General features: G+C 39.4%; 3 protein-coding genes across 4 annotated transcripts; 2 read left to right on the top strand and 1 right to left on the bottom strand.

Annotated features, from left to right (window-relative positions):
* Positions 1-312: 312 nt before the first annotated feature.
* LOC121811112 (probable WRKY transcription factor 69) lies at positions 313-2,394 on the top strand. 2 transcript variants are annotated; one of them, XM_042211908.1, is made up of 3 exons: positions 313-619; positions 718-855; positions 1,700-2,394. In XM_042211908.1, exons 1-3 carry the CDS (start codon positions 498-500, stop codon positions 2,160-2,162), a joined length of 723 nt encoding a protein of 240 aa, XP_042067842.1. In that variant the 5' UTR covers positions 313-497; the 3' UTR covers positions 2,163-2,394. The 2 variants fall into 2 exon arrangements, with proteins under 2 accessions (XP_042067842.1, XP_042067841.1); XM_042211907.1 differs by having other exon boundaries at positions 317-619; positions 715-855.
* A 5,532-nt stretch (positions 2,395-7,926) lies between these two features.
* On the top strand, positions 7,927-12,221 carry LOC121741552 (probable alpha,alpha-trehalose-phosphate synthase [UDP-forming] 7). Its single transcript, XM_042134382.1, has 4 exons — positions 7,927-8,093; positions 8,321-10,385; positions 11,079-11,352; positions 11,508-12,221. Exons 2-4 carry the CDS (start codon positions 8,398-8,400, stop codon positions 11,847-11,849), a joined length of 2,604 nt encoding a protein of 867 aa, XP_041990316.1. The 5' UTR covers positions 7,927-8,093; positions 8,321-8,397; the 3' UTR covers positions 11,850-12,221.
* A 128-nt stretch (positions 12,222-12,349) lies between these two features.
* LOC121741553 (ATP-dependent zinc metalloprotease FTSH 2, chloroplastic) lies at positions 12,350-15,015 on the bottom strand. Its single transcript, XM_042134383.1, has 4 exons — positions 13,830-15,015; positions 13,453-13,766; positions 12,898-13,138; positions 12,350-12,811 (listed from the first exon to the last, which is right to left on the bottom strand). Exons 1-4 carry the CDS (start codon positions 15,000-15,002, stop codon positions 12,461-12,463), a joined length of 2,079 nt encoding a protein of 692 aa, XP_041990317.1. The 5' UTR covers positions 15,003-15,015; the 3' UTR covers positions 12,350-12,460.
* Positions 15,016-15,573: the final 558 nt, after the last annotated feature.

The raw sequence follows: 15,573 nt of genomic DNA, 5'->3' as shown, positions 1-15,573 counted from the left end.
AGAATGGTTCTATCTTTAACGCAACCCTATATATATATATATATATATATATATATATATATATATATAATCAATATGACTACCGAATTCGTAACTAAATTATCAAGCAGTATTGAGCAATGGACCCTCAACAAATATACATGTAATATTAAAACTAATCATCTATGTCGTCCCACCTCACCCAATTCAATTTTCTTATTAAACGACCCTCAATTTTCAAATTTTCAAAAATAAAAAAACATTACTCTTTCTATTTTTTTTAAATAATTGTTATTTAAATTATAAATTTTATATTGGGATCCTAATGAGCTCTCAAACACTATGTAAAATGTCGTGTATAAGACAGAATGAGACGAGGGAATACTATTATTGAGTGCGTGTGTGTGTGTGTGTGTGTGTGATTGTGTATATAAAACTTCCCATCAAAACCTCCATTTTCACATACACACCTAGTGCTAGTAGTGTGTGTGATTGAGATTGTGTATATACATACATACATGGAGGGCAGATTTGATGATGAACACAATGACGATTCCTCCCTCACTCCTCCACCGGAGAATGCGGCGGATTCTCCAATTTCCGGCGATGAAGAAGCATACGCCCCTTTTCCCAAAAAAAGGTGTGATTTTTTTTGTAAAATTGAATCTTGAAAATATCTAGAAATAGTGTTTCTCTTTTAAATTAATAGTAGTAATTAATTAGTAATTATTGCAGTAGGAGAGGTGCTAATAAAAGAGTGGTGGTGGTGCCCATCGGCGACGGTAGCCGGAGTAAAACGGAGGTGTATCCGCCGCCGGATTCATGGTCGTGGCGGAAGTACGGTCAAAAGCCTATAAAAGGATCGCCTTATCCCAGGTAATTTGGTTTAAATATAATTATAGGAGTAGATCATGTATAAATCACAAAATCTATAATTAAAAATTTTAATGGATTATGGTTAAGATCAAATTTTGGAGATGTGATTAATGGTGGCTAGGTGGGTGATTTTTAAATTTTTTATTTTTTTTTGTAGAAAAAAAATTGTTCATAGGCGGCATGGCCCTAATTTACATAGCATTCATTGAATTATTAACGTTTAGTAGTTGGAATTTTTAATTCATTCCTCCCACTCGCTTTATTCTTGCTCCGTTTCCCACGCTAACATTACAAAATCAAATGAGTTTAGAGAGTAAATGGTCAATTTTGTGTTATTATTTTTGAGATGAATATTCGAAAATATCTTAAGGAGAATGAGACGGTGGAAGGTGATTTGAGTGGAGTTGGATTTTGTCCCATCAGCATTTGTATATTTAAATTTGGTTCAAAATCCATATCATTCCGAGATTGTCACGTCGAAAAAGTATAGTGTAATTTGGGCAACCACGTTAAAATATAGTTGACATATTTTAATCTGATAATATACAATAAGTACTTTTCTTTAAATAACTATAAATTGGAACATACTGCATTAGTATATAGAGTAGTAATTTATTTTAATTTCCCTTGAAATTGCTTGCTGACAAAGATGAAGAACACAAATACAATCATAAATATATGTATGTCACCTTAATCTGGTAAAATTTGGTATGACAAGACAATATTTGTATGCTTCACAATAATAGGGTCACTTTTAGTAGTATAAATTTATCATTTCATTTTGCCCCCAATTAATTTAGGTAATTTATTTGATGTGATTCGATTTTGGTATGACAATTGACAGGGGATATTATCGGTGTAGTAGCTCCAAAGGGTGTGCAGCCAGGAAACAAGTTGAGAGAAGCCGCCTTGACCCCACCACCCTCCTTATCACCTACTCCTCCAATCACACCCATCCTCTCCCCACCACCACCAAGCACCACGGCCCGCCTCCGCCTGCCGTGGCGGCCTCCTCGGTCGCAAAGCCAACGCTCACCTCCTCGGACGAGTGTAACCGCCAGTTGGACATTGAGCCGTGTCCGGCCGACGACAGATTTGTCGAGCTGGCCGGGGAGTTCGGCTGGATGTGCGACGTGGGGCCCATTGTCGTGGACGGGGCTGCCCTCGTGGGCCCCGCGTGGGGCTCCAATGCCGACGTGGAGTTCGTTGGAGATGAGGACAAGCTCCTATTCGGTGACCTCGGAGACTTGCCCGAGTACTCGATGGTGTTCCGGAGGCACCGACCGTGTTATGCCGGTACCGGATGAGAGCAACGAACCAACAAAGTGAATAACACTAATAAAGATATGGAGATATTTTTCTCTTCTACTTATCCTTTCTTTTCTGCACATAATACCCATATCAAGCTTCACATGCATCAATCTATTATAAATGGGTCATTCACCCATTCATTATAAGGGGAAGGTATCCATACTTATATAAAGGAGATATGATCATCACCAAGTCGATGTGAGACAAGATTTAATAGTTTTAACAATAGAATCTATTGCTCAAGTCTTCAAACCATTAGAAATTTTGACAAAGTTATATGTCAACATCCTTGATTTTTCCACAGTAAGAGCATCTCCAATGGCGGCGTCGGCACCGGCACGCTGGTTTTTCGCGGACGACGGTGTTGACGCCGAACCATTGCAGCCGGCGTCGGCGAAATCGGCGTCAAAATCATCATGCCCACGCCGATTCTTGGGCTGACGCCGATCCTCACGGCGCCATTGTAGGCCCCAGATCGGCGTCAGACCGGTGTCAGATTTTTTATTTTTATTTTTTTTAATTTTTCGAAACACTATATATACGCGCTTTGGAAAACATTTTCATTCGCACCATTTGTTTTAACGAGTACTCTCTCTATCTTAATTAATTTCTGTACAAGATCAACAAAGAGAAATGAGTAATGCCGATGGTAGTGGTGGTGGCTGTGGTGGGGATGCTGATGAGTATGAGCGTATGATGAACGAAGAGCTAGATACCTATACGAGCCGTGAGGTTGATCGATGGCTGCAGAGTTATATGCAGCCGGCGGTACCTCGCCCACGACCAGTTGTCCACCGTCGAGAAGTGGTTGATCGTGATCATGTAGCTGCACATCAGCGCCTGTTCACAGATTACTTCGCAGAGGAGCCGCGTTTTAACGCCAACCATTTCAGGCGTCGTTTTAGGATGAGGCGGGACTTGTTTATGAGTATTGTTAACGCTTTGGAGCATCGATATCTGTATTTCCGCTTCAGGCACGATGCGGCTGGCAGACCCGGCCACACCCCTATTCAAAAGTGCACTGCGGCAATCAGGCAGTTGGCCTACGGGACTTCGGCAGACATGTGGGATGAATACCTCCACATCGGTGAGACGACTGCCATTGAATGTATGAAGTATTTCTGTCAGGGCGTGATTGAAGTATTCGGTGATCAGTATCTCCGAAAGCCTACCCCCGAAGATTGTCGGGATCTGCTGCGGATGCACGGGGATCAGCATGGGTTCCCGGGAATGTTAGGCAGCATAGATTGTATGCATTGGGAGTGGAAGAACTGTCCCGCTGCCTGGAAGGGGTTCTACACGACCGGCTACAAGGGAAAGAATCCCACGATGATCCTCGAGGCCGTAGCTGATTACCGGCTGTGGATTTGGCATGCGTATTTTGGGATAGCCGGTTCGAACAACGACCTAAACCTCCTCAACTCGTCACCCCTTTTCAACGAGCAGTGCCAGGGCGTCGGTCCGGCTATCAGTTTTGTCGCCAACGGCAACCAGCATGATATGGGCTACTACTTGGCGGATGGGATATACCTTAGGTGGCCAATCTTTGTGAAGACGATCCGGTGTGCATCAGATGCGAAGAATGCCTACTTTGCCACGCGGCAGGAGTCGGAGCGAAAGGACGTGGAGCGCGCATTTGGTGTGCTTCAGGCTCGATGGGCTGCAGTTAAGGGACCAACGCGTTTGTGGAATGTCGACTGCATTGCTGATATAATGTACGCTTGTATTATCATGCACAACATGATTGTCGAAGATGAAGGTGTACAACTGACTAATTGGGCCAACGACGATAATGAAGCAGGTCCAAGCCACGGCGTCGCCGCCGCCAACGTACGAGGTGGGGTACCTCACGATGAAGAAGCCCTCCTCTAAGCACATGCCGACATGCGTCAAACGAATGCTCATATTCGACTCCAAAAGAATTTAATTGAAGAGTTGTGGGCGCGGAGGATTGCAAGGCGTTAGTTTTTATTTAAAATTATGTAATTTTTTTATTGTACTTTTTAATTTTTGTACTTTTTTACTTTTTTTAAAATTAATGTACTTTTTTTAAATTATTGTACTTTTTAAAATTTTAATAGTATTATTCACTTTTCCTGTATTTGTCTCGTAAATTAAATTCCGTATGTTGCTACGATTGTAAATTAAATTATATAATTGTTATTAGTGATGTGGATAGGCTATGGGAGGGCTATTGCATGTCCAGATGATGTGGCAGGAGGATTTTAGTGCTGATGATGTGGCAATGGCAATGCTATGGGAGGGCTATTGCATGTCCAGAACCACTGGAGATGCTCTAATCATGTCGGAGTCCATTTTGGCGGAATCAAAGTATGATTAGAGATGAGAAAATATACCGAAATATCGGTGTATCACACTTATATTGCCAAAAACTATTGAAAGATCTTTCACAAGGCGAGATTTGATTTGTTGCCGATGAGCATGACCGCAATGGCTTGGATAGCTTGAATTAACTAAATGCTTCCACAAAATACCACATAAGAATGGAGTTTAAAAAAAGCATCCTAAAAAGTTCTACTTTGGGAGAGAGGAAAACAATGACCGAGAAAAAAAATCGAATGTCCGATAGTTTGGTCAGTTCTTATATTATGTGATGGAAATAAGTATATTTTTTTTCTGGAAAAGAAAGCAAGTTAAGCGCTAAGCCTGAGTTGAATATAAACTAACGACAAAATGAAATGCCTAATCTATCATAAGGAGCCAAATATTAAGACTTGATGGTGGTTGATCTAAAGCATGCACCCCCTGAGCAAAGCTGTAGGTATGGTGTGATAAGAAGTCCGTCGCAAAATTCCCCTCACGATGCACATGGCGCACCACTGCTGAGTCAAACTCTTGAGATTAATTTACAAATCCTTCCCACTACAGCCTTGCAACTAACAGACACCTTTAACTTTCTCAGTATCATAGCAACCGCTACAAAGTTATCGCTCTCCACCTCCAACACTCTTATTCCAAGTGTCTTTGCAAGCTCCAGCTCACGGAAAATACACCAATTTCAGCCAAAAGAATAGAACATACCCCGATATTCACGACAAATCCATGTCTCCATTGCTCTGTATCATCCCGAATCACGCCACAACCAAACGTTTGTCAAGATTCACTCTCCAATGATGCGTCAATATTTAGTTTCAATATACTCGGCAGAGGGGGCTTTCAGGAGACTAATATCGGCCCTCTAGGAACTTTCTCATCTACTATGGTGGCAAGTCATGCATCCTCAATATTTTTCGCCATGATAATGGCTAGAGAGCTGACACTTACCGGCTCCAGTCGTTCCCCATTCAAGACAAAACCACATCGTCCCTTCCAAGTATGCCAACATCCAGTTCCAAAGACTGTGCACCATCGCATGCCATTTTTCGTTCTAAACTTGGAGCTAGCTTGATGCACTAACCACTCATTAAATTGCATGGAAGTATTAAAGAACCCCTCAACCCCACCATACTTGAGGATGCGAAATAATTTTAAAATAAGAAAAAAGCCTTAAAACAAAATCATACAATTTAATTTAAAAAAATCGAAAATCACCTTACATATTTTGAAATCTCTCTATTTAAGAAAAGATATACGGAAATCAAGAATTTCCTTCAAAATATTACGTGGGCTACGTGTTTTTTACAAAAATTAGAAAAGGATAATTACCTTTAAATTGGGAAAAAACAAACTTTCCATTAGAAATCAAGAATTTCCTTCAAAAAAATACTATGCAGAATCTTATTTAAATTAGGAAAGGATGTTTACGAATTACTAGGGTTTCCTTATTAACCTGTCCAATGCAATTACCTACACAACAATTACGTGTACTACGTGTTTTTTAAAAAAATTAGAAAAGGATTATTACCTTTAAATTGGTAAAAAAAAAACTTTCCATTAGAAATTAATCATTTCCTTTAAAAATTACTGCAGAGTCTTATATAAACTGATACCCTGATTCTAAAACAAAAAAAATTATTCATAGTTTCTTCTTGAGCCATCAGAACTCAGGAAGAGGACAAGAATTGTTTTTCTTCGTGATTAGTAATCATCGGTAATCTTCATTCTTCTTCTTTTTATTTTCTTTTTCATTTGGATATGCAAAAACTTGTTTTTTTATGATACTTTTTATTGCGAGAAAGTGATATTTAAGTGTGCATTAGATTTCTAGTATGCAGCATTTTTATGCAGTAGATGGAACTTTTTTTCAAAAATATATATAGGGGGTGTGCTTAGATTTCTTTAATAATGCATTAGAATTATAGAGTAGTACTCCATTACATTAGTTATTGTGATTTTGATTATTCTAAAGAAGAATACTTAGGAGATCGATTAGAGTTCTTTAATAATGCACTAGATTTCTAGTATAAATTGTACATATACAATTGAACTTTTTTTTATATTTTACCTTGAAAATAAATTTATAAATATTACTATAATTAAATTTAAATTGCATATTAATCACTTTGTAACAATTTAATAAAATAATAAATGTCTATATATTTAAAAAATTATTTGTTATTGAATATTCTATATATATTTTAAATCAAATCCAAAATTATGTGATAAAATTGTCATAAAATTTCCATATAATTTATTTTTTATTGATATAGAATAATATAGCTAATAACAAAACCAATTTATTTTTTATTGCTATAAATAATATATCTAATATACTCAATTTTCCTTTTTAGTACGTCTTAACTGAGATGTTTCTTCTTTTGGTATAATAGACTCTCTAATTTATTTATTTCTTTTGCATTCTTACTTTTTCTCACTCTTATTTTATTCTCATTTTCTCCTTTTTACTTTTTTCTTTCTCTTACTTCATTCCTATGCCAAAATAAAAATGTCTTAATTAGACGGGACAGAGGGAGTATCGTGTAAATCATCATAGTGGGCCAATATATGGGCCTTGATAAACGTAGCCATAACCTTAGGGCCTGTCAGCACGTAGCCCAGGTTTGATGGCTTTCGTCACCCAAATGAAAGGACACGTGTCACATCCCTAGAAGTCACGCGTAGGGCGAGTGGGATCCCGCCAGCTGGATTCTATTCCAAAGTCGGCTGGCTAAAACCTTATCCTTTTTCTTTTTTTGGTAGCGATAATCTCACCCGTCCCTACTAAATGTGATGTTACTTCTCTTACTTTAAAAAGAGGAAATGCACTCTAAATATGAGTGAACAAATATATTTATAAAATTTGATACTCCATATAAACGTTACTAAAGTTTAATAAAAGTACACCAAATTTTACATTTGTGGTACTAGATAAAATTTCAGTTGATCGTTTGGTAAAATGATTCATTTTAATTACGCATTACATTAATATTTGTAAAAATATAATTACAATTTTATATTTTAGGCAATTATATTTTTTTAACTCGTAGTGGAATCATTTTTGTATCTGACACTGATAAATTTATTCCGTGGTTATTTTCTTCCAAGATCGGTTAGATTCTCGTTAATTTTTGTACTCCGAAATACTCCGTGTTCTTTTCCATTATCTTGATATTCAATTGCAGTAAAAAAAAATTTATAAGTAGGGTAATATTTTTGTTTTTCCATTATTGAAATTTTTTTTTATCCTCAAATTTCTTCAAATGGTTTTTTTTAATATCGTGGGTGAGATTAGTGATTCTTGAATTTATTGGCACGTTTTGTTTACAAGACAATATCATTAATTACTTTTATCTATTTTGGCTAGTAAACAATTAATTACTTTATTATCTTGAATATTCACATCCATGCTTCCCTCCCCCATAGGCGATTGATCGTCGATTCATTTTTCATACACTACTACTACTAGTAGTAATTTGTTAACTGGGTTTGGGTTTTGTTTGCGTCAAACCCTAGAATCCCATTCTCAATTCTTGGCTCAAGTTTTGACTCGTCTTCACAAAAATTCTTTCTCAATTTCAGTTGCAGAGGTCAGCTACAATCCGCAATTTCTCCTATGGCTAGTTGTTTGAATTGAATGCTCTGCTTTGATTTCTTTCGAGAATTAATCATTTGTTTCCGTGCATTGCTTTCGTTGTGATTATGTGAAATTTCTGTTTCTTTCTTGACGGCATTTTGTGTTTGCTAATTGGAATTAGGGACTACTGATTGGAGTGTTCTTGAAATGATAAAAAGATGGTGTTTTTGTTGATTGTAGGTAACTGGAAACAGACTTTGAGAGCGAGTTTGTGATTTCTTTAGCGCTTGAGTGAAATAAGGAAAAAAATTGGCAAGATGATATCAAGATCTTATGCAAATCTTTGGGATTTAGCATGTGCGAATTCCGAAGTAATGGCTAAGGCTAAGGGGAAGAGGCGTTTCCCAACGGTAATGACAGTCCCGGGGAGTATAGCTGAGATAGACGATGAGCAAGCTAATAGTGTTGCATCTGAAAATCCATCTTTGGTGTCTGGTGAGCGGATGATCATAGTGTCGAACATTCTGCCTTTAAGAGCGAAGCGAAGGGCGGACAATAAGGGTTGGAGTTTTAGTTGGAATGAGGATTCTTTGCTTTTGCGGTGTAAGGATGGCTTGCCAGAGGATATGGAAGTACTGTATGTTGGTTCGTTGCCTGTTGATGTTGATCCAATCGAGCAGGAGGATGTAGCGAATCATATCCTGGAGAAGTTTAAATGTGTTCCCGCCTTTGTGCCTCCTAGTCTGTTGGATGATTACTATCATGGTTTTTGCAAGAAACAGCTGTGGCCGCTTTTTCATTACATGCTGCCATTTTCAGCCGATCATGGAGGTAGATTTGATCGGTCGCAGTGGGAAGCATATATCTTAGTGAATAGAATGTACTACCAGAAAGTGATTGAGGTGCTTATCCCTGAAGAGGACTTTGTTTGGATACATGATTATCACTTGATGGTTCTGCCTACGTTTTTGAGGAGGAGTTTTGTTTGCTTAAAAATGGGTTTTTTCCTTCACAGTCCTTTCCCTTCGTCGGAGATATACAGATCACTTCCTGTAAGAGAAGAAATCCTCAAGGCCCTACTCAACACCGACATTATTGGTTTTCATACCTTTGATTATGCTCGTCATTTTCTCTCTTGTTGTAGTCGGATGTTGGGCATAGAGTATCAGTCAAAGAGAGGGTACATAGGGTTGGATTACTATGGAAGGACAATTGGAATAAAGATTATGCCGGTTGGGATACATATTGGCCATCTCCAGACAGTACTTAGGCAAGCAGATAGAGAACTAAAGGCTCAGGAGCTAAAGCAGCAGTTTGAAGGTAAGACCGTGTTTCTTGGAGTTGACGATATGGACGTATTCAAAGGTATCAACTTGAAACTTTTGGCTTTCGAGCACATGCTCAAGAGGCATCGAGATTGGCAAGGAAAGGCTGTGCTGGTGCAGATTGCGAATCCTGCTAGGGCGAAAGGGATACATTTGGATGAAATACAGACTGAAATAGAGGAGAGCTGCAGTCGAATTTCGACGGAGTTTGGTGCACCTGGATATGAGCCGGTTGTTTTTATCCACCGTTCTTTATCAATCAGTGAAAGAATGGCTTATTACAGCATAGCTGAATGTGTTGTAGTGACAGCAGTGAGGGATGGGATGAATCTGACTCCTTACGAATATATCATTTCTAGACAAGGCATCACTGGTGCAGAAACAGGGTTGAATTCGAGTGGACCTAAGAAGAGCATGCTAGTGGTATCTGAGTTCATTGGGTGCTCTCCTTCCCTAAGTGGTGCGATTCGTGTCAATCCATGGGATGTTGAATCAACGGCAGATGCAATGAATCTGTCTATATCAATGTCAGAATTAGAGAAGGAGTTACGACATGAGAAGCACTACCGATATGTTAGCACCCATGATGTAGCTTTCTGGGCCAGAAGCTTCTTACAAGACATGGAAAGAACTTGTGATGATCACTTGCCGAAAAGATGCTGGGGTATGGGTCTGGGCTTTGGGTTTCGAGTGGTGGCTTTGGATCCTAATTTCAGAAAACTTTCAATTGATGGCATTGTAGCTGCTTACTGTAGATCCAAAAGCAGGGCAATACTGTTGGATTATGATGGCACATTGATGCCTCAAAATTTGGTTACAAAGACTCCAAGTACTCAGATCCTCTCTCTGTTGAACAGTCTCTGTGCAGATCCCAGGAATGTAGTATATATGGTGAGTGGAAGAGATAGGAAGAGCCTAAGCGAGTGGTTTCTTCCTTGCAAGAAGCTTGGACTTGCTGTGGAACATGGCTACTTTTTAAGGTATACACCTTATTTTTCTTCTTTCATGAAATTTTAAGCTATTTTATTTCCAATAAGATAACTTCCCCGATAATGTATCTAGTAAAGTATTAGCTGAATGTTGTTCATTATAGATAACTTCCCCTATAACGTATCTTTTGCGATTTTTTTTCTTAAAAATAATCCAGACTGGATTTAATAGCTTTGTGTACTACCAAACAGGTTGTTTGATCTCATAGGCTCCTTTTGAAAGTGATGGTCTTTCCACATTTTAACAACCACATATAGATAGCTAAGGCCTTTCGATGTTTATAGTGGTTTCAATCGAATGGCTTTTGATACTCTCAGTTCTTCTGTTACTCAATCCTTTTCTACTTGAGCTTTATTAATCCATTTCTTCTGTTTATTTCCTTTCTGATGCTTGATATCATTTGTTGAATGAGTTATAGTGATTGGAAAGATGATACATAGTTTCAGCTTAGTGGGGAATATATGTTAGTGATTCAATTTTCTTGTTTGTGGCTGCGTGGCTGCACCTCTTCTAATTTAATTTTTTTAGTTGTCTTTTGGTTTTACGTCTTGATTGAGTTATGTCATGGGATGGCTGAGTTGCACTCACATTATGGTGTGATCAAAGTGTCCAAATTCTTTAGCACTGTCATATCTATACTCAGTTTGATGATTTGTTTGCATCTTGAATTACCAAATTTGCAGGTGGCCACAACAAGAAGAATGGGAAACGTACGGTCAGGGTTCTGATTTTGGTTGGATGCAGATGGCTGAACCTGTTATGAGATCGTATACAGAGGCTACAGATGGTTCTAATATTGAGAGAAAAGAAAGTGCCTTAGTTTGGCATTATCAGGACGCAGACCCTGAATTCGGTTATTCCCAAGCAAAGGAAATGTTGGATCATTTGGAGAGTGTCTTGGCAAATGAACCCGTTGCTGTCAAGAGCGGACAGTTCATAGTAGAAATCAAACCTCAGGCATGACTCCTTATCCATTTACTCTTTGATTGCTAATGCTTAATGACTTTCATTTTTCAGTTTCATAATTTATCTACCTTGATCACATCCAAATTTCCTAACATAACAACCTGAACATAGAATTGAGATTTTGCTTCTTGGTTTTTGAAACGTAGGGTGTTAGCAAAGGTGTAGTTGCGGAAAAGGTCTTCACATCAATGAAAGAGAAAGGGGAACAGGCTGATTTTGTACTATGCATTGGTGATGACAGATCTGATGAGGATATGTTCGAACTATTTGGTACTGCTGTGTCTAAAAACGTACTTTCATACAACACCGAAGTATTTGCCTGCACTGTTGGCCAAAAACCCAGCAAAGCCAAGTATTATCTGGATGACACCGCTGAAGTGGTAGCAATGCTCGAGTCTCTTGCTGCAGCTACTTCTACAGTCTCATCCGATGATGAAGCCCATATATCTCCAAGAAGATTTGATCGCCTCATTTCTCTTGATAATTAGTTCTCTAAACGGGTAGCAATCTGAGTTCGGCTAATGGTATCTCTGCTTATGGATCTTTAGGTTTTAGTCGATAGTAAATGGAAATGACGTACTTTTCTTTTCTTTTCTTTCTTTGATTCTCATTAGGCCTTCGGGTTAGGTGAAGTTTATCGAACTTGTTAGCCGTGATTCTTTTGGGGGGTCGGGGGAGGTACAGGTGATTGGTGTGTGACTGCTTGCTGCTGTTTTCATTTGTGAATTGGTGATTTAGAGGCAGACCTAATCAAAATGATGTGCATAATTCTTTTTGACTGATGGAATGTGACTAATCCTAATTTTTTTTGACATTTGATACTATTCTATATTATATCCAGATACACTCTTTTTCTATTCACATGATTTGAAGATTTTATTCTTTTCATTGTTGAGTTGAAGTAAAAACAATGTTTGTTCATTATTTCCACTCAATTGATTAACTGATTAACGAGGGAGTATAACATAGAAGATGATAGAGGAATTTGTAGGTGTAATATTTACCTGAATTCTACTATAATGGAAACATGAAATTATACAATGTGTGGAAAATAGCATTTAAGCTATAGCTATAGGGTCAAATTTAATCAAACATGAAATTAAGCAGCTACTGGAGCAGGAGCAGGAGCAGGTGCAGGAGCCACTCTGTTTTCCTCTGGGATTTCGACAAATTCAGAAAGAATGGCTCTGAATTCATCACCTGTGATCGTCTCCTTCTCAATCAGGACTTCAACAATCTTGTCTATCGCCTCGCGGTTGTTCCGGATGTGGCTCAGGGCGATCTCGTATGCGCTGTCCGAGAGATTCTTGATCGCGACATCAATGTCTTCAGCAAGCTTTTCGGACATGGAGTTCCTCGCCATCATTCTCATGATCACGTCGCCACTTTGAGCAGACGAGTCCATCAGAGACCACGGCCCGATGTCAGACATGCCAAATGTAACCACCATCTACACAGGGCGGGGAAACCACAGACTTAGTTTATATGCCATATAAGAAAAAAACATCAAACAGAATGTAACATAACAAGGTTTACCTGCTTAGCTAAACCAGTGATCTGCTGTAGATCACCAGCAGCACCAGTTGTCACCTCGGCCTCGCCAAATATGACCTCCTCGGCAGCTCTACCACCGAGTCCACCAACAATTCTGGCGAACAGCTGCTGCTTGGATATCAAGGTCGGATCGTCAGAAGGGATGAACCAGGTCAGACCACGTGCTTGACCACGCGGGACTAGGGTGACCTTCTGGACAGCGTCGTGGCCTGGAGTTAGAGTTCTGCAACATGACCACAATCGATCACTCGCTCATAATATCTAGATACAACAAAATCATCGTTCCAAACGACTTAGGTGGTCATCTCGAAATCTACCTTATTCAATGGAATTTGAATCAAGTTAGCTAGCTCTTTGCCTTGAATTGAAATATCCTAAAGTTCCAATCTTTCTTGATAATCTATAGATTCACCTATACTATTTTATATCTTTCTAAACCAATCCTTAATAATAATCAAGAATAGAAAGCATGATAATAAGTACAGCTACGATATTTCTTGCTAGCATGTGTATAAAGGAGATTAGGCTTTGACTTACCCACAAATGGCATGACCTACTTCATGGTAAGCCACAAGACTTTTGCTCTTGCCATCAGTCATCACTGTTCCCTCCATTCCAGCAACTATCCGATCAATCGAATCATCGATTTCTTTGGACGAGATTGCTGTCTTGCCACGGCGACCAGCCAGAATAGCAGCCTCATTCAACAGATTAGCAAGATCGGCTCCACTAAAACCCGGTGTCCTCATGGCTATTATCTCAAGGGATACATCTGTACTGAACTTTTTGTTGCTCGCATGAACCTTCAGAATGTCAGTTCTTCCACGAACATCGGGGACATCGACAGAGACCTGCAAAAAAGTCCGCAACATCAATAATCCATCTCCGGGAAGCAAAGAGCCAGTGTAAATTACCTGTCTGTCGAACCTTCCTGGCCGTAACAAGGCAGAGTCAAGAATATCTGCACGGTTAGTTGCTGCAACTACAATCACACCGGTGTTCCCTTCAAACCCATCCATTTCTGTCAACAGCTGGTTCAGCGTCTGTTCCCTTTCATCGTTCCCTCCACCGATACCTGCTCCTCTTTGACGCCCAACAGCGTCAATTTCATCAACAAACACGATACAAGGCGCGTTCTCCTTGGCCTTCTTGAAAAGATCACGAACCCTTGAAGCACCAACACCAACAAACATCTCAACAAACTCAGAACCTGAAATGGAGAAAAAGGGAACACCGGCTTCACCAGCAATAGCCTTGGCCAGCAAGGTCTTCCCCGTACCCGGAGGACCAACGAGAAGAACCCCCTTAGGGATACGAGCACCCACAGCAGTGAACCTCTCGGGTCTCTTCAAGAACTCCACCACCTCCACAAAATCTTGCTTTGCCTCATCCACCCCAGCAACATCATCAAAAGTCACCCCAGTGTTTGGTTCCATTTGGAATTTAGCCTTTGACTGACCAATGCCCAAAGGGAAACCCGGGCCACCAGGTCCGCCCATTCCACCAGAGTTTCGTCTCGATAGAAGGAAAAGCCCTCCAATTAGAAGCAACGGGAATGCCAGATTTCCGATCAAGTTGAACAAAACAGAGCCAGAATCTTCCTGAGCATTGTGTGCAGCAAAATCAATATTCTTCTCCCTCAGCTTCTGCAGAAGCTCCTGGCTGAGGCCTGGGAGCTGCACGCGCACTCTCTGAACCCGGTTTCCCAACTCAGGGGAAACAGCCTCAACAATAGCAATGGTGCCATTTTCAAATACATCCACCTTTTGCACTCTATCCTGATCCAGATACTCCAAAAACCTAGAATAAGACATCCTCGAGTTAGAAACACCTTGATCATCTGCAATTGCATTGCCATTGCCTACCAATGCAGGCACTGCAACAGCAGCATTGCCGAGCAACAACTTAAGAAATCCTCGTCTTCCTTCATTTATCTTACGATCCTGAGACGCTCTTATAGTAACGAATTTGGATGCATTGCTCAATGCCGGAAGACTAGTGGGTTGGATAAACTGCCGGCCGAATATTTCCTTGCTCAGACCAGTTCCTAAGCCATTTCCCACCACACATGCCGATGAAGCAGCCATTTTTTTCTTCAATCTACAGTTCAGCAAACCTTAATTTAGTATTTTTATTGTGGAAAACTCGAGTCACATAAACTAAACACATCTGTAATTCAACTTTATCAGGAAACAGTCTTCTTCCCTTCAAATCGAAAACATAAATTAAAATCAAGCACAATTCTAATTAAGAATTTCACAATTTTGGTTGAAATGCATAGTTCAAGTATTCACTTTAAGCAGCAATATTACTTCAAATCAACTAGCAAACACATGAAATTCAAAAAATTAGTAACAACTAGAGGAAAGAATCAAATGAAAAGTTATAAACACTGACAGCTAACACAATCAAATCAATTATTTCGACCAAATTACTCAAAATCCACCACGAAAATACTGGATTTATCTCCACATAATAATTAAGCGAGGTGACTCGATTACCTATAATTGGTGGAGGTGAGTTTGGAGAAGGAAAATGGAGGGAGTGTATGTATATAGAGAAAGAGAATGGATGTGGTGTGTAGACTGTCTACGTGGCTTCTTCTGGATAATTGATTGGTCTTCAAAGTTTGTTTTGTTACAAATTTTTAAAATGCTC

The sequence above is a fragment of the Salvia splendens genome, chromosome 7 (assembly GCF_004379255.2).
Source record: "Salvia splendens isolate huo1 chromosome 7, SspV2, whole genome shotgun sequence".
NCBI classification, from domain to species: Eukaryota; Viridiplantae; Streptophyta; class Magnoliopsida; order Lamiales; family Lamiaceae; genus Salvia; species Salvia splendens.
Note: the sequence above shows the minus strand (reverse complement) of the source record. Positions and strands in the feature narration are given on the sequence as shown.

Excerpts from the sequence above, each read along its gene's own strand:
- LOC121741552 (XM_042134382.1), top strand. The coding sequence starts at position 8,398 with ATGATATCAAGATCTTATGCAAATCTTTGGGATTTAGCATGTGCGAAT. Across the intron at positions 10,386-11,078 it reads GAACATGGCTACTTTTTAAG|GTGGCCACAACAAGAAGAAT; the intron begins GTATACACCTTA and ends CCAAATTTGCAG. Across the intron at positions 11,353-11,507 it reads TAGTAGAAATCAAACCTCAG|GGTGTTAGCAAAGGTGTAGT; the intron begins GCATGACTCCTT and ends TTTGAAACGTAG.
- LOC121741553 (XM_042134383.1), bottom strand. The coding sequence starts at position 15,002 with ATGGCTGCTTCATCGGCATGTGTGGTGGGAAATGGCTTAGGAACTGGT. Across the intron at positions 13,767-13,829 it reads CAGGAAGGTTCGACAGACAG|GTCTCTGTCGATGTCCCCGA; the intron begins GTAATTTACACT and ends ACTTTTTTGCAG. Across the intron at positions 12,812-12,897 it reads TCACTGGTTTAGCTAAGCAG|ATGGTGGTTACATTTGGCAT; the intron begins GTAAACCTTGTT and ends CGCCCTGTGTAG.
- LOC121811112 (XM_042211907.1), top strand. The coding sequence starts at position 498 with ATGGAGGGCAGATTTGATGATGAACACAATGACGATTCCTCCCTCACT. Across the intron at positions 620-714 it reads GCCCCTTTTCCCAAAAAAAG|TAGGAGAGGTGCTAATAAAA; the intron begins GTGTGATTTTTT and ends TAATTATTGCAG. Across the intron at positions 856-1,699 it reads AAAGGATCGCCTTATCCCAG|GGGATATTATCGGTGTAGTA; the intron begins GTAATTTGGTTT and ends GACAATTGACAG.